Raw genomic sequence first — 22,142 nt, 5'->3', positions numbered from 1 at the left:
GTTTGTATTTTTTCCTCTCAATTAATTCTACAAAATAGCGAAGCAACACCAAAAACCTCTTTGATAAAACGTCCTTGTAGTTCCTCAAACAATCTGCACCCAACAAAAAGAATTTTTAGATCCATAACAACGGATTTTGAATCCACTCATCCCATCGGAAGTTACTCTTCTTTCCTCTATTACTATGTCACAAGAAAGAAGTAACAATAATAGAATCCATAAAAACCATATTTCGTTACCTACAATGATGCTTGATACCTAAAATTCCTGAACGCCAAAACATATTAAATATCACTTCAAAAACATTATTTTATTATATGTTAATAAATCTTTTTCATATAATTAGATTTTAATTTAAATTGATTAACATAGCCTCACTTTATTAAATGCATAGATAATTTGTGCATTAAGTACTATGACCTCTTTCTATATTTATAAAATATGATCTTAAGTACAATTTTTTTATATAAAATATGATCTTAAGTACAATTTTTTTTATATAATATAGTAACGTATTAAATATGGTTTAGTTTATCATTTTTTTATCAAGTTACCTTGCAAATCAAGTAGGATTTTTTTTAATATATCAATCATTTATATATGTGTATGACTGCATTCATAAACTTTGCAGTTAATTGCATATTCGATTTTTCCATTGTTACAAGTGTTGTTATATTTATCGATTCCTAATAAACAAAAGTAACATATCTTTTAATTATTAAATACTCCACATGCTTTATTAAATTCTTTCATGGTACGTAAGTGATGAGTTCAAGAATTGCATCTAGCTATTTTGAGTTTTCGAGTCATTGTACATGACTTCCGTACGTCTGATACGTTGTTCTATGCAGCAATTCCATTATAGACGGAATAGCTAAAACCTTACAAATATACACAATCAAGAGATCTTGAGTCGATTTTGTTACCATGATTTTATCAAAATTGTAAGCTAGGAAGAATTTTAGTGTAAGCTAAAGCCATGCCTTGTTTAACGCAAATTAAAGTATTACTCGTATCTTTTGCAACATACCTTTATGACTTGAGAGCATATGAAAACCGTGGTACTCACATCATTTAGTGGGTATGGTTTAGATTAGTGTGATTAGTGTTTTTTTATGTTAGATCATTCGTAACTTTTCATCTCAATACTTGGTAAAATATTATCACGTCAACATATAGTCTTTTCATGGTTATTACTTTCACCTTCTCTTTCTCTCTCAATGTATAACTTTTAAATTAAATCACACCTTAAAATAATTTTACGCTTTTTAATATCTACCATGCCTTACAATTATATTAACTAACCAAAACATAATTATATATATATATATATATGAGAACAATCAAATAAGAACGGTGAAAACACTTAAAAAACATCATTTTGATGCATTAAAAGTCCATTAAACTAACATATTGCATAACTAATTATCATTATTTAAGTGTTTAACAACACATTATTCCGTCAAAATCGAAAAAATCACGTTTTTTTGTGGATGCATCGTTTTGAAGAATATGCATCCAAAATGGATGCACAAAACAAAAAACATGATTTTCTTGATTTTGACAGGTCAATGTGTTGTTAAACACTTAAATAATAATAATTATTTATGCACTATGTTAGTTTTACGGACTTTCAATGCATCAAAATGATGTTTTTTAAGTGTTTTCGCCGTTCTTATTTTAAATATATATATAGGGTAACACTCCGGTGAGAACACTCTTAAAATAAGAACGGTGAGAACACCTTAAAAACATCATTTTGATGCATTAAAAGTTCATAAAACTAACATAGTGCATAACTAATTGTCATTATTTAAGTGATTAACAACACATTCATCCGTCAAAATCAAAATAATCATGTTTATCGTTTTGTGCATCCATCTTGGATGCATATTCATCGAAATGATGCATCCAACAGAAAACGTGATTTTTTCGATTTTGATGAATCAATGTGTTGCCAAAACACTTAAATAATGATAATTAGTTATGCACTATGTCAGTTTTATGGACTTTTAATGCATCAAAATGATGATTTTAAGGTGTTCTCACCGTTCTTATTTTAAAACTGTTCTTATTTGATTGTCCCCATATATATATATTTATATATATATATACATATAACAGACCTAATTCTGGCTTCACTAGTGAAGAACTTCACTTTTCACGTTTAAGTTAAATGACATAGATCTCATTTAGTTTAGAGTAAGTTATACAGATAATAGTTAAAGTATACCCTAAATTACTCCTTTAATACAAATTTTTGAAGTTCAACTCAGACCATACCTAAACTTACAGTTTTTCACATGTGTCATACCCAAACTTCAAATGACCTAACCTCAAGTGTTGAAAATTTTTCTCAATTTTGGTGCATGTTGTATACCCAAGCTTACAGTTTTTCACACGTGTCATACCCAAACTTCTAATGACCTATGTGATGGAGATTTTTCTCATTTTTTGGTGCATGTTGTAATTGACATGAGTTGTTGTTTTTTTTTTTTTTTTTTCAAATTTAGCACGGGAGGTATCTAGGTTGTATTGTTTGTCATATATCTAGATAAAAGATTGTAGTTTTGCCCTTTAATCCCTTGCTAGATAGTCATTTTGCATTATCATTCTTTTGTTTTGTACAGGCAAGGTTTTTATTTTTTGGCCCATACATAATTTGGTCCAAACATAAATTTGGCCCACCATAGCCGGTTTCCAATTTCTATATAGGAAGTGATATACTGCTATAAATAAATTAAATAAATTAGAATCTTTAATATATATTAAAACAAAATCTTTAATTTTAAATTGAGAAAATGTGAACCATTGATTAAATTTAATTTTGTCTCTAATTTCCACTATTAGATTTCTTTGATGACATCATCATTGACCAACAAAATAGTTAATAACATTTGTAGTTCTTATACTTTACATTTATACAAATAAATCAATTAATTTTATTTATTTTAGTTTAATAAGGGCATAATTGAATATCACTTAATAATTTTATTAATCAAATCTTTATAATAATAGTACTCCTTATTTTTTAATGTTATAACTTACAAAAAAATCATTTATTTATATAGTATATATTATATATTCATGTATTCAAAGTTTAATATTCTAATGTCGTCTAACTGAGTATTTGACAATATTTCAATTTAAAATAGGTTAATAAATTAGATATGATATTTAAGTTTTGATAAAATATTTTTGATAAATTTGCTATATGTTTATTTATTTGTTGATAATATATACCTTAATCAACTTCACCATATATTTTTAGGTAATGAATTTTAGTTGTATGTTTTTCTTTTAAAAAAAATTTAGTGTTTAACAATAATAAAACGTTAAAATATTATATTGTTCTGGAAATTTCCAGTTACATTTTCTTTCCATTAATAATGTTTTATTTGAACAACAATACAAATATTTTTTCAGAGATCTTTATATTACATGGTTTTTTATGTGATTGCTTAAATACATGGATTAAAATAATATATTTAGTACCCTTGATAAGAATAGAAATATAGTTACAACTTAGTGTTAATAAAAATATTTCTTTAACATTTTATGTATATTTCTTAGTTTTATGGTTGAAAACATTATTTGTTAACATGTTCTTTGACGATTAATATCGTATTCTAAATATTATGGTTTAAATAGGTTGTAAAATTTTTTAAATGTTAATAGTTTTCTGATATTAAAAGTTTTTTAATACAAATAAAATGTACAAATCTCGCGTGTTACGCGGGTAATAAGCTAGTATATTGTTTGTACCAAAAAGAATCATTTTATGAATAAACATAAATAGGGTACACAAATCGTAACCCATAAAGTAGTAATATGCTAATCCTTTCGTTTCATTAAGATATCTAATTTGTTTTTGCCAAATTCAATATCTGTTTCTAAAAGTAAGTTTATGAAAATTTTATTATCAAGAAAACTAAAGTGAGAACAAAGTAATTTAGAATGAGCTGAAAAAATAATGATTATAGACTTTTCAAAATTTATAATGAATATACTTTGAAATGTGCGAGAAGAAAGAATTTATATAATTATTAAAAAGAGTAGTTAACCAAACCTTTTAAATCCCTTTGCAAATTTAAAGTTATCTTAAAAAGTTGCTACATAGGATTTTATCCATGTGGCATCTTCATAATTTTTTTTCACGATATTGATCTTTTATTTTTTTATATATTAAACCAACCTTAATTATAGTATATATATTAAAAACAAAGTGTCGAAAAACATGTAAAGAATAATATATTTTGTATTTTTTTTATTTTCACAACATAAGTTTCAATCTTTACATTTTTAGCACTAAACTATAATACTTTTTAGTAAACTTTTTGTTCTATTTATTTTCACCACAAAACTTTCAATCTTTCCACTTTTAGCACTAAACTATAATATTTTTTAGTAATAGTATACTTTTTATTCCTTTTACTTTCACCACAGAAGTTTCAATCTTTACACTTTTAGCACTAAATTATAATACTTTTTAGTAAACTTTTTATTCTTTTTAATTTCAACACAAAACTTTCAATCTTTACACTTTTAGCACTAAACTATACGAGTAATGTTTTTTAGTAAACTTTGTATTCTTTTTATTTTCACCACAATATTTTAACTCTTTACACTTTTAGCACTAAACTTTCATAGTTTTTAATTTTATTTTATTTTAAGGTATGGGAGATCGTGTATAGAGTAATATACGTTTTTATTTATTTTTTATTTTCACCATAATAGTTTCACTCTTTACACTTTTAGAAAATTTTTTTTATAATTCTTAGTAAACTTTTTAATCTTTTTATTTTCACCACAATATCTTAACTCCTTACACTTTTAACACTAAATTTTTTTTACTTTTTGATAATATTTTATTTTAACTACAACATTTTAACCTCTTACACTTTAGCAACAAACTTTTTAACACATATATTAAAAAGAAATGTATTGGAAAACTTGTAAAGAATAATAAACTTTCTATTCATTTTATTTTCACCACAACATTTTAACCCCTTATACTTTTAACACTAAATTTTTATACTTTTTTATTTTCTTTTATTTTCACCACAACATTTAAGTCTCTTACACTTTTAGCACTAAACTTTTTACGTGAACAACTTTCACTTTCACACAAAACTTTTATAGTTCATTTTTAAACTGACAAATGTCAGTTTTTAATAATTTGAATAATACATGTTTTCTTCAAAAAGTTTATGGCACATTATCTCTTGAATAATGTTTTTTATTAAATCATTAACAAATGTAATGTCTCCCGGGACAACGCCCGGGTGACATATCTCGTTTTTTATAAAATAAAAATAAAATACACATCTTAAAAACACGCAGACCTTAACAAACCCACCCATTTAATTCAACCGATTTAAACAACCTTTTCACACAAACCATTTGTTTTCCAATGATCCCTAATTTTCTTTTAACCTTCAAAGTCTCTCCCATTTTTATATATTAAACCAACCTTAACTATTGATTGTAACGCTCAAACACTCTCCCATCAATTTTTTCAACGCAATATTCAATCAAGGTTTATTCTATGATCAACATAAAAAAGTAAAAATATAAATCACCATAAGTTGTTTTGTTTTTCTTCGTTAAAGGCATAATCAAAATGATGAATGTTTTGAATGATTAAGTTCCCCTGTAATGAGTGATTAATCCCTTTGAATTATATTTTTCAGTCAATTGTAAAAGGATAAGTGTTTTGAAATTGTCTGTTAATGTTAAAGATTAGATTGTATGGTTTTTGTGTTTCTTTGTATTTGATCTCTCGATCATTAATGTTCTTTTTAATTAGTGTACATGTTATTTCATCATTTTCTTTCATGAGTTGTATAGCTATTGATCGATCTTTATTACAAAGCAAGTCTTCGATTTGTATTGATATCAATTGGACTATGTTCTTATTAAATATATCAAAATTTTGTGGCCAAATGCAATTATGAAAATGAAAGCTAACCATCGATGCAAAAAAGACTCAAGATAAGGTTTCGCAAATACAAATGCGGTGCACGAGATCAACTGGTTCCAATTGATCTATCAATTATTTATTATTTTTTTAAAAAACAATTTAAGTTTGGTTAAGAAAGAGAAGTTTCACTTACCAGGTCATGTGAACTTTAAATGAATTAATTTTACATTACACAATAATTTATAACATCTCGCGCATCGCACAGGTAAAAGACCTAGCAAATATATATATCTTTATATTTTGTTTTACAATAACATAAGTAGCTTTTGTTTATGATATATGCGGATTGAGTATTACAATGAAGGTCTATAGTACGTTATTTTAACTGGGTCCACATTAGAGTCTTCCTTACCTAATACCTAATAATCCTTTAAAGACGCGATATAACAAATTAAGAAAAAACCTTGCACTATTAGACCTGAACCTTATTATTTCCAAATCCAAAAAACCTAGACGAGAAATGTGTTAGAATTTTACTTTTCAAAAACAATTTATTTTATCGTAAATTTTGAACGACGGAGGCTTCATAAAATTTGACTTATTCATTAAGCAAAATGGGAATATGTAATTGGTATAGGGGTAGACGTAATGTGATAACCAAAACATGAGTGAGGAACGTGAGTACCACAAGATGCCCTCCCTCTCTCTTTTTTGGTGTTTTTTTTATTTTAAACAGAAACCCATTCCAAATTTTTTATATTTTGTTAAAAATATGGGTTACGTGTTGAAAACGTGTGGATACGGTATGGGTGTGACCCTCATCCGTTCTAAAAGGGTTGTCACCGGACGTATATGAGAAAAGTATGAATTTGATAGACACCAATCCAAGAGATGGTGATATTTTCACTTGATCACTTCACATTAGTATATATTCTTTTCTAACTATTCCAATATTTGCTTCTGAGCATGCTTTTAAATTTTAATTACATGGCATTCTTTTTCAACTAAATTCATTTATCTAACTAAATATTACTATAATATTATCACAATCAAACTAAGAACTTAATTTACCATTTTTTTCGTTTCCGAATGAAGTCGAAAAAACTTGATATCGACTAGGTGAAAAAAATATTGTTACAAACCTTTAAAACTGATAATCTATAATACCTTATAAAACAAATCCAACCCTCTCTTTACTTAATTAAGATTTTGAAATATCTGAATTACCCCACAAATTCAACATTATTCTCATTCATCCATTGAATGTACCAAAAATATCACGAACAACTTTAACTTATCTATATTATATTATACAACAAATCTCATTTTGTTGAATTTTAGGTTTCAATATTCCACAATTCATTAAAACCATATTACATCAATAACTTACAATACTTGCCGCCACCACCATCACTACCAATCGGTGCCGCCAACACCGTCGCCACTGCCATCGCTACCGACGCACGCCAACATTCGTTACTGACACCGTCGTCACCATTGTATCGCCATCATCGTTGTTACCTCCACCAACGCCACTAACGCTGCCGCCACCACCACCACCTGTTACTGTCATTACCACCGCATCGTACGGGTACCTTTATAGTTTTATTAAAAAATATATAGTTAAAAATGCAAAAGACGAAATACCCCGTAATAAATATAAATATAAATAATAAATAAATATCTATCTATACTCCTTATTAAAAATTATGTTGGGGTATTGAAAAATTTACAAATGTGGGACATGCGATTTTACCCTTTTATCCTTCTTCTTGTAACAAAACACAAATATCTCTATTCTCTTTATCTCTCTACCAAAACAATGTATCAAAACAACACACACTCTCTTTATTTCCGTCAATAACCACCGCCGTCGTCCAACATCACCAACACCCCGACCACCTTCGTTTACGATATCCGTCGCTACACGCGGATACCATGCTTATACTTTAACTTATTTCCTTACACAGGTATCTTCTCCGGTAAGCAACCGATAAGGAATATGTAATCTTGGTATATATACTTTTCTTTTAACACTTAGCTTATTTTTTAAGCCCAATAGAAATATGTCATTTGTATATATACTTTTCGTACTATTTCAACATTTGCTTTTGAACGTCCTCTTAAATCTTTAACACGTTATTCCCTTTATCTTATCTACTTATAAAATAAAATAAGTTTATTCATGTAATCAAACTAAAAACTCATTTCCACAAACAAATATCAAAGAACAATATCGATCCATCAAGTAAGTACTATTTCGGTCTAGTGGTGAACAATCCCAATTATATATAATATATCGATTCATCAAGTAATGAAACCCAAGATCACGTTTTGACTAATTTTTTTATATCATTTTCATTACTATTAGATTAATATTTATTTCCGAGTATTGTAATCTTATCTTAATAATAATAATTACTCAAACCTCATGTGGAACACTAATACAAAAAGAAAAGTCACCATCTTCTTTTCCTATTTAGAATCGATGCTGTTAAACTTTGTTGAAAAATATATAGACCGCCAAACTCTGATTACAATTCACAACATCTACACTTCAATCATTTCACTAATTTTCCCCAAAATGACCACCACTGATTCCCAACCCATATTCAATCCCAATATTCCATCGCCACCAATTTCTTACCCAATCAAAACACTTGAAGACTTAAGACTCCGTACATATTTCGATTCGTTTCACTTCGAGTTCAACAAATCGTCGGTTGCGTTACGACGACAGCGTGATGACGACGTGATGCTGCCGAATAGGCGTAGGCTGATGGTGTGTCATGATATGGAAGGAGGTTATACTAATGATGATAAATGGATTCAAGGTGGAAATAATGCGGATGCTTATTCCATATGGCATTGGTATTTGATTGATGTTTTTATCTACTTTTCACATAATTTGGTCACTTTGCCGCCACCTTCTTGGGTTAATACCGCTCATCTCCATGGTGTCAAGGTAGTTTTATTTTTTCATTTTGTTTAACTTTGACTTTTTGTTTTTTGTTTCTAAATTAGTTTGTTTATTGTTTGGTTTGATTGGATACTAAATTGCTAACTATTTCTAGGTTTTATTTATTTATTTTAGTTACGAGTAGTTTTTTTTGAAAATTATTTCTTCTTCTAAGCCCCTGTCTTACAAAAATACTCGGCTTAATATATGTAACTTTTGGCTGATATGACAGTTTTATCCTTTGGTATTTATTCAATATAGTATAGTTTTTGTTTTTTTTAGTAAATTATATTTTTCGTCCCTGAAGTTGACACGTTTTTTACTTTTGATCCTTGAAGTCAAAAAATATCAAGTTAACAAAAATTTGCAATCAAGGTCCTTCCTCTAGACGGCGTTTATTTTTGGCCGTTAAGATACACATGTGCTAAACACGTGAGGGCACTATTGTCATTTCACGTTACACCCGAGGGACGAAAAGTGAAAAACGTGCCAACTTGAGGAACGAAAAATGAAAATCATACAAATAATTTATTCTTCCATTTTTTTTTCCGATCATCTTTTTCGATGGAATTTTCCGACTAGAAATTTATTTTTCGATGATACCCAATAAAAACTCGACTTTCAATCCAAATCTAAACCACAAACAAAATCATTTACTCAAATTCATGACATTCAAAACACAACCAATCAACCAAATTATAGTTCAAACATGTCATCCCCTTCCTCTTTTTCTAACTTTGGTCTCCTCAGTCTTCTGTTCCTAGACTTGACTTATTTCATTTGATATACACGCAAAACCCACCACTGTAACAACCCTACCTCACCAAACCCACCGCTGCAACCCACCTCACTAGAATCCGCCGCTGCAACCCCATCGTCGAAATATAAGAAACCAACATATAAAAACCAAAGCTTTTTCAGTATATACTTCATTTATATTCGGTGAATGTAAAATCAGATCTTTAAAATGTCATAAACATACAAAGATCTTGAATCAAAATAAACAAAAAAAGCACATCTTGAATAACTGGTGAGAAACGGAACAAGAAGGGGGAAAAGTTATCAGCTGTCAATGGCTAGCTAGAAATGGAGTTGGTCAGTGGGTGGACGAAAATGTTACTGACCGAACCTATTGTGATGGTCGGAAAACTCCATCGGAAAAGATGATCGGTGAAGATGATCGGAAAAGAAATAATGGAAGAATAAATTTATTTGTATGATTATCATTTTTTGTCCCTTAAGTTGACATGTTTTTCATTTTTCGTCCCTCGGTTTAACGTGAAATGACATTAGTGCCCTCACGTGTTTAGCACGTACGTACGTCAACGGCCAAAAATAAACGCCGTCGAGAGGAAGGACCTTGATTGCAGATTTTTGCCAACTTTAAGGTTAAAGTTGATATTTTTTCACTTCAGGGATCAAAAATGAAAAACGTGACGACTTAAAAGACGAAAAATGTAATTTACTCTTTTTTTTAATATTATTTCAGTTAAGGGCAATATGGGAAATTTGATCAATTATATCTAGCAATAATTATTTTGGGATAAACTACAAATACTTGTAATAAGGTGGGGCGTAGTTTCAAACCTTTTTTTTGGTGTATTACAAATTTAAGATTTGGCGACCAAAAAGACAAATAATTATCTAACAAAAACTGCTGACATGGGAATCACCGAAGTCGTCACGTTATCTGCCAGGTCATTCAGTGGTTCATAGTATCCTAACTAACACCACCAGGCATCGATTTCAGGTTATAATAGGTCAGAATGTCATATACATACATTAAGAAAAATTTAAATTATATAACATAAAATAGAGTATGGAAGTATGATACACACAATAACCTATGTGGTATTCAACGTGTTCTGAATCCCAATCCCAATACAGTTTTTGATGCATGAGGTTGAGATGTAGACAACTTTTCCCTGAAGATAGAGAAACCGGTAGAAAAGGACCTCCAACTTTGCTGAACATTAGAATCGAACTTTTAACCTCTATCTCCGGATGCACTCTAACCACTTGATCCAACCCGGTTGGTTAGATGATGTTTGTGCATTTTATCTTTATTTTATGTTATGGAGTTAATCGGTCATTTATAAATATGATACTGTATGTATGAAGTTACATAGATTTTAGATTATAATCGAAATTTTTAGAAGTTTTTGTTTTTTGTGTTTATACGGCAAATGTTAGTTGTTAGTCATAGTATTCCCTAATTTGGTAATTAAACGCTAGTACTAGACCATGAGCTATTGGCTGCGAATATTTGAAGTTAATCAATGAGAAAGCATGGAGGAAATACATGAAACAATATTATGCTGGAATTTCTGAATATTTAGCACATTTACTTAAATTGGATGTAGCTTATGTGATATTATTCTCGCTGGGTTGTAATTGTGTTTAACTGTTTACGGAATTCTAGGTGTTGGGAACTTTTATAGTAGAGTGGGCTGAAGGAAAATTGATTGCAGAGCAGTTCCTGGAAACAACTACAATTGCTGAGATGTATGCTGAGCGTTTGTCTGAACTTGCTGTTGCGTTGGGCTTTGACGGGTGGCTGGTAATCTTATATCTTTATCATGTGCCTTCCTGATTAGAGTCTGATTAACGAGTAACTATATGTTTCTTACTTTGTTTGGGCCGGATACTCTATTATATAACATCCTGTTTTCTGTTTCTAAGAGGCGTATTTAATGTCATTCATTACTAGCTTTGGTTTGTTACTTCATATTATCTGTCTCTTAACACTGTAGTTTTTTATGCCACATGAATATGCTTGAAAACATTTAGGCTCGATCTGTAGCATTTATGGTAAAAAGGACAGTTTTGATTAGCTACACACCGTTATTTTGGAAATGCAACTTTGATAATTAGAAGGTAAAAAAAAGAAAATGAAGCATGATGCTTTACATTTGGAACACACCTATAATTGAGATATATGAAAGGACATAAATGTACGCTAAAGAAGTAAACGTGTGAAAACGTTCTTCTTCTTATATGTATAATATATAACTTTTTATCAGTAAGGTTTTCTTTGTTTAACTTTGGGCTTAATAACTTTTCTTCGCGTTAGATGATTTATTGGGCAAAAAACCCCGCTACACTATGTCCAAAGACTCACCCTCCCTGGGTAACCCGATCAGGGGAAACCTCCTCTGTGGGTCTGTTTACCCATTTTTGAATTTTTGATGGTGACTTAACTAGACCATGGTTTTTGCTTGGCCTGTTTTGACAGATAAATATGGAGGTCAGTTTGGACATCAAAAAAATTCCTATCTTAAAGAAATTTGTCAGCCATTTAACCCAGGTTATGCATTCTTCAATGCCCGGATCTATAGTTATCTGGTAGGTGTTTCGAAAACTATGTTTTTCATAAATTGTATATAGTGATGTCTTTCTTTTCCCTCTAAATGTGCTATATTTTTTGATATACTTTGTGGTATTATTTTGTAGGTATGACAGTATAACAATTGAGGGTCAGCTCATATGGCAAGATCAATTAAATGACAAAAACAAGCCCTTTTTTGATATATGTGATGGCATTTTCATGAACTATTCCTGGAAGGTACTCTATAGTTATTTTCCTTTTCATTGATTGGTTGTCATGACTCATGACTGTCCACTCTTATCTTATGGGATTTTATGTATTGTAGGAAGATTATCCAAGGTCATCTGCTGCTGTTGCCGGGAATAGAAAGTTTGATGTGTACATGGGGATTGATGTTTTTGGTAGAGGCACTTATGGTGATGGACAATGGACGGTATGTGGCTATTTAATCTTGAAAACTTGTACTTCTGAAGATATTACCTGGAAAGGTCTTTTGCCTAGCGGTATTAAAGTGACTCAACAACCAAGAGGTTGTAGTTTCACGTCCCCGATGGGACAAAGGATGGAAAGTGGTGATGCGTGGGTGAGTCTTTCAGTTAAAAAGTAAGCATCAAATATAGCTTAGTTGTTAGGCTGCAAACCGTTCATTAGATAAACATACCGTTGTTAGATTACACATCCAATGTGTTGGAAAACTGTCTGAAGGGTATCTAATAATCAAGAATAACTTGGATGAACTTTGAATCATGCTGAAATCACTATCAGAAAATGATATTACAATCAACATTTGCATCGGGTTATCAAACTCTGTAAATCATTAATTCATACAATCGGGTTTTCTGCTACAAGCTAGAGAAAAACACACATGTTATCGTCTGTTAGTTATGTTTTAAGAAGAATCCAATTTTATAAATACAGAAAGAAAAGAAATCTGGGGCAAAATACTGTTAAAGGGTTGGGTGTCAGCAGTTTGTTGTGGTGGAAAAACAAATTGGTGGGACAAATGGAGTTGAAAAGTTGCTACCATCCATGAGATTTTGTGGCCCACGGGGACTCTACCCCTTGAACCCTGCCCTTTATCATGTCAACTAAGTAATCTCATACGAGTGTGAACTCTACACCTCCTGACTCTTATTAAAGCTTAACCCGACATATCTTCTGTCTCAAGTAGATCCCAATTAACTAAAGTAATTGATGTCATTTAAACCGCCAACACCATTTCTCAATTTGTTTAAAGTACTAGACATTTATCACTCTTTACCGGTGTTGAGGTAAACCTTATAAGATGAAGAGTTGGAAACCATATACGAGATATAACAATCATAATCTTTTGCAATGTAGACAAATGTGGCACTTGATGTACTAAAGAAAGATGATGTGTCAGCCGCCATATTTGCTCCTGGATGGGTTTACGAGACTAAGCAACCCCCTAACTTTCAGACTGCTCAGAATCGGTAGTGTACTCTACTATTGCTCAAGTTTAACTCATTTTTTTTTTTAAATTTCTTCCCAAGGCATTTTTATTTTAATCCTGCAAGACTATCAACCTCTTAAGTTTATAAGAGGTTGCACTTCTGTACATACTTACTCATACGTAATATGTTGTTAGGTGGTGGAGTCAAGTTGAGAAATCATGGGGAATATCACAAACTTATCCTAGAGTTCTTCCATTCTACTCAAACTTCGATCAGGTATATAGCATATATATTGTTTTTTCAATTGCCTTTTCTCAAAACAAAAGCAAACGAATATCCATCCAGCATGTAAGCAGTTGCTGATCATCAACTACAACATTAAACCTTTCACCTTTTTAGCTTTAAAGCTCACTTATATTTTTCTAGGGTCATGGTTACCATCTATCTGTTGATGGAAGTCTAGTCTCAGATGCACCTTGGAACAATATTTCGAATCAAAGCTTTCAGGTAGCATATGTTTATAATTTCTTTTGCGACCGTTACATTTTATGCTATGATAGTTGGGTTTTCTTTTCACATTTCTGCATCTAAGATTTATGTTATCTGTGGAGACCATTAAAGTTACCACCGTGGTTGCTTTTTATCCTTATATGAAACCATCAAGTGTGATGCTAAGAGAGTGTGTATTTGCTCTTTCTGACACTCGGTAAAAAAAATAAAAATGGAAAGTTTAGTTTAAGTTTGATCTCTATAGGTTCACACTACTTGTTTGGTGTCACTAAAGGTGGCAATGGGCGGGTCAGGCTGGTTGAGTAGGGGTCAATTCAGGTCAAACTTTAGTGCCGTTTGGGTTGACCTACAAACACTTCTTTGTTCATTTTGCATTATTTTCAAATATTTGATATGTTAATTATGACTGCAATGTTTTTCTAAATATTGTAGATTCCATTTAGGAGGTTGTATGCATAAAAAATATGACTTTGAATGATTTCAACCTGTTTGACATGTCCCCTCCTTTAGCTGAATTTTTTGGTTTGGTCCTTTTGATCAGCTCAATGTAACCCTGACAACTTCATAAGTAATTTATCGAAATTGCCACCTCTAGGTGTTTCAAATGTCTTGAGCATAGCATCATGGCCTGTCTTCTTTAACTTACATCTGACTGTGTTTGATAGCCATGTCTTGAGTTATCTGGAGATGCTGCAACTGAAACAATTCAAGCATTTGTTGAGTAAGGACTGAAACTTCCTGTGTTTAATGAATTCTAGTGTAACAGATTGCACCTTTTTTTTCTTTCTTTAATACAGTTTACACTTTGGAACTTATAGTTTTAAAGAAGCATCGTATAGTGGAGGAGGAAATATCACATTTAAAGGAGTCCTTGAAGATAATGCTTATGTGGCAAGAAGAATCTTTCTGGGAGAACTTCGTCTGGGGAATTCACCACTCCACTTTACATACTCGGTAAGACATCATATTCTTGGTCTGAATTTGTTGTGGATGGTTCAGTACATGTGATAACTGATAACTAGTTATATTTATGTAACACATATATATATAGAGAGAGAGTGAAAAATTAATTTATGGACACTTTTAAATCAGGGACACTTCTCAATCATTCATTTTTCACCATCTCCGACCACCACCACCACCACCATCATCTCCGACCACCACCATTATCCTCCGGCGACGGCGACCACCGCCACCACGACTTACTCATGTGTAAGTTACAATTTACACATGTGTAAGTTACATGTCCCTAATGGTCCCTATATTAAGATGTCCCTAAAATATATATATATATATAGATATATATCATACGGGTCGATTTGCGTTGGATTTCATCTTAAACAAATCAATTAAAATTTTTTTAGAAATTAAGCGAGTGAATTGAAAGATGCCAGAGTTGCTCTTATCCTTGGATCAGATTATTGTTGTAATTTTAATGACATTGTTTACATAATCATTGTTAACATCATAATTATTTAAAAAATGGATTAAAGGAAATATTTGCGGGTCAAACCAACCTGATTTAGATGTAAGGAATAATGATCCAATTTGACCTGTTACATACTCACGCCGCCCGACCCATCCACTTAGCATCCTCAATAAATTACAAGTAATTTGTAGACTCAGGAAACTGAAAAGCATCACAACCTTTGACAACCGATTAATACATACATTTTTTCGACAGGTGAAATCAGACGGGAATTCTGTGATTGGTCTTTGTCTTCATTTCATAAACAGTGCAGACACTGAAAAGAAAACCTCAGTTCTTCTTGCATCTTGGGGAGACGCCTTGCTTACTATGGGACGGTTCTCAAGCAACTTTAACAGTGTCATTATGCCACGTCATGTGAAAAAGCATCAAACAGCACCAGAATGGGTCATACAAGAGAGTAGCATCACAATGGAAGGATCCACGTTAACTGAAATTCACGCTGTTTGCTACAATTCAAATCCTACAGTAAGGAGGCTAAATTCACCCTCAGTTCGTGATCCATCAGAATATTATGCAGTTCTTGGTCATATGTCAATTAAATCTTCTACTGATAACATAGTTTTCCCACGAGCCTCAGAGTGGCATCTTGAAAGCCAAAATGTCAACTGGACATCTGATTCTCAGGGAAACAAAACCCTTTCCCTTAAAGTTCTCTGGACATTGAATCACGGCCTCTCTTCTGTATTTTCCAAGTACAACATTTATGTTGAAACTGAACCAAATGAATCAGCACAAGCATCAAAGTATGTTGGAGTAGCATTGGTGAACGCTTATTATTTTTCTGAGCTTTTGGTCCCAGATGGTGTTTCAAGCCTCAAATTCATCATCCAAGCTTGTGGCATCAATGGTGATTGCCAGGAACTTGTGGAATCTCCTTTCCTTCGGTTGCATGTTGAAGGTGTGTAGATTATGTTGCTTTATAGCCCTTTGTAAAATGTCTCTTACCATAGTTTATATTTCGCTTTTATATATGTTGTTATTGATATGTTCCTGGATGTTATAAATTTACAATTAAATATATGTCACAGAAATAAATGTTACGTGAAAATTTTCACTATTTTGATAGTTTTTACCAAAATAATGGTCACTTCTGGGCTATGTAGTGTGCAAACATATAATCTACGTAGTGTTTCTATCATCTGTAGTTATATATCTTAAAGCTAAGTTTAGTAAATACTATAAGCTTTACTCTTGAGAAAAAAATATATCAAAAAAGTATATTAATCTTCATTAGTATAGTCAATAGGTTGTATAAGTAATTATTAAATTCTAAAACTCTCAAGCTTCACGATATTAAAGTAGATAACAGCAAGTGTCTTTATTATGAAAACAAGTAGCAGAGCCCGACAATTAAATGTGAGCAAGTCTGGAAGTTACCCTTAGGAGGTTCTGGTATCATACTGGGTGATATTTTCATAATAAATCTGAGATTGGATTACTTGGATAATGATAGTTCATTAGATTAATAATAATTAATCACATTGCATGTGCTATGATCATAATTACGAGTAGTTTGCAATATGACAGATCTTTCTTGAAAGAAGAAATAAGAAGAATATTAGACTTTGGCACCACCTTTTTTTGCCACACTAAATGTGAACCAAAACACTTTTTGGGTATGTTTTCACTTTGCAGAAGAAACCAAACTCAAATTAGGGTAATGTCTTCAGAAACATTAACCAACCCACATTTGGAAGCATCCCCCCTCGAGCCCTCCATAGTCAAATGGGTGAAATTACAAGTTTTTAATTTTATTATCCTTGAAAGTGAACCACTTCTTTTATATTTATTTTCTATCACTTTGACTAATCTTCTTCCTTGTCGTCAATAGTTGTTTCAATTCACTTTTTCTTGGTATGTTCTATTCTTATGTTTTCATATTATTTTGTTGTTATCTTAGCATCATCATTTATAGAATTGATTTTTTTTTTCTTTTAGGTAATAGAAACATTGTCACGGACTCTATATATATATATATATATATATATATATATATATAGTGCACAATATTTGGTCTGTGATAAATGTGTTATCATCCGTAGCATTTAGGTACTGATTAACTCTATTATTGATACACGTATGAGTGTTCGTTCTGTTCTAATTTTTCAAAGTAATTTGACATGTATCACGTGTACATATTCCATGAACTGTTGTCTAATAACTTTTTTAGTTTTGAACTCAGCTATTACTAACAACAGTAGACATAGTTAGAAATGACAATTGTCTAGCTCTGCAAATATATATATTATCTAGAGATGACAAAATAGGCGGGTTGAATAACTAAGCAATATAGGCTCAAACAAGTGAATTATTTGTAGGAATAGGGTTGACCCAGGGACATGTTTGACTATTTGGTTGGTAAAATGTTAAATACAATTATAAAACTACATGGTAATTACTGTACTGTGATTTTAATTTGATAAAATGGTTTATAAGTTTATTTTTTTTATTGATATTGATAAATATTGTAAATAGATATGACGATATGTGAAATTCCCTTTGGGCAAATAACAACCCATTTGACTCGTTTATTTTTGAGCTGTTTGTTTTAGATAATGTATAGCCAAATCAACCCATGCATAAGTTTGATGGGTCAAAGAACTACCACCCCTAAATTGGTACTGAATTCAAATATTAACTACGACGCAACCTGAACTCTGCAAGTACCTTTTCATTGCTCTATGTTTATTGCAACTAATATTCCATGTGAGATTACCATCCGTAAATGCACATGCTCTGTATTGGTGGGGCTTTTATATATGAATATGACGGTGATTGTATAAATTATTATAGCTTTATTTGTTAGCAGTGTTTTGACTTTAAAAAATGCTTTCATCATTAAACTATTTGAGTGAGGAATCTATAGCTAACTTCAAATTTGCATTTGTATTCATTTCGTTTATCTTTTTCCATTGATCCAAACACATGGATTGGATTGATTGAGTATTTTCGTATTTATATTTATATACACATTTGCATTGCAGAGATAGGTTTTAAAAACATTTTTCTGATAATCATTTTTTAATAATAGTTTAAGACCACTAAGTCATAGTTATGTGTTTGCCCTTTACTTGTCATAATTAACTCATTAGTCTACCCACCACCCACTCCACGTGAACTAGCTTTCTTAATCACGTTAAACACATATAGCGAAAACCTCGTACTGTTATGCATGCCATAAGTACAAGTGTTCAAGGCATGAATTGTTATGCCTCAGAATCTATCTATAATTATAACATGATAAACTAATTAAGTTCTTGAGTTTCCTGTTGTTTGAGGTTTCTTTGATTGGCATTTAGCATAGAATCCAAGTAAAGATGCCTATTTTTAGTCCTTATTTATTTTCCTGATACGAGAACACGCTAGTTGGTTCTAATTAGCAGACCTTGTCTATTTCATATAGACACCGACCCGTTAAGAGATCATGGCTCAGTTCACTGTACGTTACCATTTAAGCATTTTCTCTTAACAGATATATGAACTTCTGTAATTTGTTGTACATACACGCCAATGTTATACACATTAGTACATACTCCAATAGTACTTTAGCATTCTGACTGTCAAAATACCCATACATGTTCATACATTCTTATTAGTTTATCTAATAATGATTATGCATTCAGACGTTCGCTCTTATCCTACAAAACTAGTTATAAGATTCAAGTGTTATCACCCGAAAAACAAACTTCTCCATGTGGATGAACCTATCTTTTTGTGTGGATGTTATGTTGAAGACAACATAAGAGGTCATGTTCACATACATATATGTAAGAATAATGGGCCTTTTTGTTAAAAGGGAATGGCGGGACCTCAGCTTTATGTAAATTCTTTGTATAGTGAGAGAACATGATAACTCTGTTGGCTTCAACATGGAAGGATCTCAATCCTCAATCCTATAACTTAGTCTTCGTGCACATTAACTAGTACGTAACGCGTTAGATTCCGAAAATCGATGCTTTCCTATTGGACTACTTATTTGTTTATTTTTATAGTTTTAATGGTGGCACATGCTAGGGTTGACTCCATTAAACCTCCCCATGTTTTCAAACATTTACCTGCTCTTAACTTGTTATTGTTTTGTTGTCTTGCTCTGATTCTAATAAAGACAAATCCTAAGTGAGTATTATTCTCTTTCACACACACACAAGAAGCATCTGAGGCATGACTTGAACATAAAAAGTCAAGATTGGAAATCTAATATTATATTTTGAAACAGTTTGAATGATAAGTTTACTTTATCATGTCCAAAGAAAAGAAGATTCTCTCTTTAGAGTGTCATACTGAATCACATTGTTAGAACTGAAGTTGAAGTACTGATGATGATTAGTGATGTTATGTAAACATGAATATGACATGTCATCTGCAGAAACCCTTGAGAAGACATCATCTGATAACATAGGGTGAACCGGAAGCAGACCATTAGCAGTAGATGCCGCTGGTGCGGGTGCTTGATGATGAGGTTCTTGGTTCATTTGGATGCATAACATCTCTGCTTGAGCTATGGCTAGTTGCATCTGCAATTGAGAAACCTGCTTCTGTAAGTATGAAATCGCTCCGACACATCCATACACAGGGTCTTTTGTTCTAGCATTCGCTTCGTAAACTAGGCTGCTCACTGCATCCCCCCTTTGATGAACCGGAAGCTCCTAAAACAATAGTTTATACGAATTTATTAGCTTAATTTGAAGGGGTTCGTAAACATAACAAATATGACTTTTTTTTTATACGAATTTACACTTGCATATAACTTTGTTATTTATGACTTTTTAATTAGTAGTGTAACATAACAAATAGAGAAATATATTCAACTGTAAACAGAGGTTCGTAACATCATGTACATATAATATGGGCAGATATTTGTGGATATGTATATATAAATCATAAATATATACCTGTAACATCTTGCTAACATTGCTAGCACCGAAGACCTTGTGAACAATGGCAAACTTGTGGGGTTCATCGGATGGGAAGTAGGGTGCGAAAATGCAATCTTTGGCACACCGTCTTCGTAGTAGCTTGCATGACGCGCATGGAGAATGTCCTGGTGCCATTTTATATATGTGTCTGTGTGAGAAAGTGAGAGAGAATGTCAAAGGAGTAGCAGCAAGAGGTTTAATATTGAGGGCTATCTGTGAAGAATGGAAGTGTACTACTCTTTGTGTTTATTTATATTGGGAGTAAGTAGTAACTGTATGCTATAACTTACATCAACGCGTAGTTTTATTAATTATTTGTTTTATATCAGAACTTTCACGTATACTCAAATAAATAAAGACAATAAAACATATCCCGCTAATACAGCTATATATGTGAACTACTTCGATAGTTTAGTTGTGTGTCAATCTAAGGTTAATTTACTCGGTAGACTTTCGTCTCTTGAGGTAAAATTCAAGATTCAATCTACTAGATGATTTGCTCGCAACAGGGGATCTAGATTACGTTGTCTTAACCGGGTCCGCGCTAGAGAGTCACCTTTCAAAACTAAATTAACCACTACAAAAAAATTTCATTTGTTCACACTTGGTTATAAAAAGTGTGAAAAAAATTATGAATTTAATCACACAAAAATGTGTAGAAAAAAAAATTTTATTTAAAAATGTGAATAAATTTCAAAAGTTATAATTTTCTCACACTTATAAATGTGTAAACAAAATCTTAACACTTAAAAGTGTGAACAATTGTCAAATATTTTCACACTTAAAAGTGTGAAAGTCAATTTGTAACATATGATTTCTTCACACTCTACATGTGTGAAGAAAATAGGTGTTACAAATTAATGTTCACACTTTTAAGTATGAACAATTGATATATTTTTTTACACACTTGAAAGTGTGATTTTTTCTTTTACACAATTTAAATTTATTCACACTTTTAAATGTAAATTATTTATATATAATTTTAAATATGATTAAATTAACAAAATTCATCACACTTTTTAAAAATATAAAAAAACAAATGTGAGAAAATGACATATTTGTTATAGTAAACGTACAAGTCGAAATTTACAGAACTCGTCTATGTTTTGGTTGTGTTAGTTTTACATGATAACATTATATTTTATTTTCTAATAACTACTATATTAGTTATATAATGACTAATGAGTAATGACTATGTATGATTATAGCATTAATGGTTTTATCCTTCTAGTTAGTACTATTATTTCAATGAGGTTAGTGGCTTACTAGTATTTCAACGAGTTCATCTCAAATATTTGTGTAATTTAAAAGTAATAGTAGACTATAGATCTTTAAAAAAAAAAAATTGAGTACACGTATGTATGATTTTTAAAATTTTGATATTTTTTTAGTTTAATTTAGAAGTAATCTTATTGGTTAATATCATTTAACAAAATTAGTTTGTAAATATTTGTTTGCCAAAATTTTAGTTTTAACAAATATCTTGATCCCACTTTATTTTATTATTATTCATTTTAATTAATAAAGCGTGGGTTACACTAGATTTTGCCGCAAAGATAGTTGCAAAATACTTTAGGTTTACATACAAGTGGGGGTACA

General features: G+C 31.2%; 2 protein-coding genes and 1 long non-coding RNA gene across 3 annotated transcripts; 2 read left to right on the top strand and 1 right to left on the bottom strand.

Annotated features, from left to right (window-relative positions):
* The first annotated feature begins 8,396 nt into the window (after positions 1-8,396).
* LOC122602829 (cytosolic endo-beta-N-acetylglucosaminidase 1) lies at positions 8,397-16,692 on the top strand. Its single transcript, XM_043775432.1, has 11 exons — positions 8,397-8,888; positions 11,305-11,442; positions 12,118-12,227; positions 12,336-12,447; positions 12,536-12,643; positions 13,552-13,664; positions 13,820-13,901; positions 14,052-14,132; positions 14,801-14,856; positions 14,954-15,089; positions 15,820-16,692. The coding sequence occupies exons 1-11, from the start codon at positions 8,412-8,414 to the stop codon at positions 16,531-16,533; spliced, it is 2,127 nt and encodes a 708-aa protein (XP_043631367.1). The 5' UTR covers positions 8,397-8,411; the 3' UTR covers positions 16,534-16,692.
* A 3,173-nt stretch (positions 16,693-19,865) lies between these two features.
* On the bottom strand, positions 19,866-20,743 carry LOC122602833 (LOB domain-containing protein 12-like). Its single transcript, XM_043775435.1, has 2 exons — positions 20,520-20,743; positions 19,866-20,273 (listed from the first exon to the last, which is right to left on the bottom strand). Exons 1-2 carry the CDS (start codon positions 20,676-20,678, stop codon positions 19,866-19,868), a joined length of 567 nt encoding a protein of 188 aa, XP_043631370.1. The 5' UTR covers positions 20,679-20,743.
* LOC122602834 lies at positions 20,076-20,931 on the top strand. The gene is made up of 2 exons (XR_006324407.1): positions 20,076-20,164; positions 20,546-20,931. It is a non-coding gene; the product is annotated as an uncharacterized LOC122602834 (long non-coding RNA).
* Positions 20,932-22,142: the final 1,211 nt, after the last annotated feature.

Source organism: Erigeron canadensis, chromosome 6 (assembly GCF_010389155.1).
Source record: "Erigeron canadensis isolate Cc75 chromosome 6, C_canadensis_v1, whole genome shotgun sequence".
Lineage (NCBI taxonomy): Eukaryota > Viridiplantae > Streptophyta > Magnoliopsida > Asterales > Asteraceae > Erigeron > Erigeron canadensis.
The sequence above is the reverse complement of the archived record's forward strand: the minus strand, read 5'-3'. Positions and strand labels throughout refer to the sequence as shown.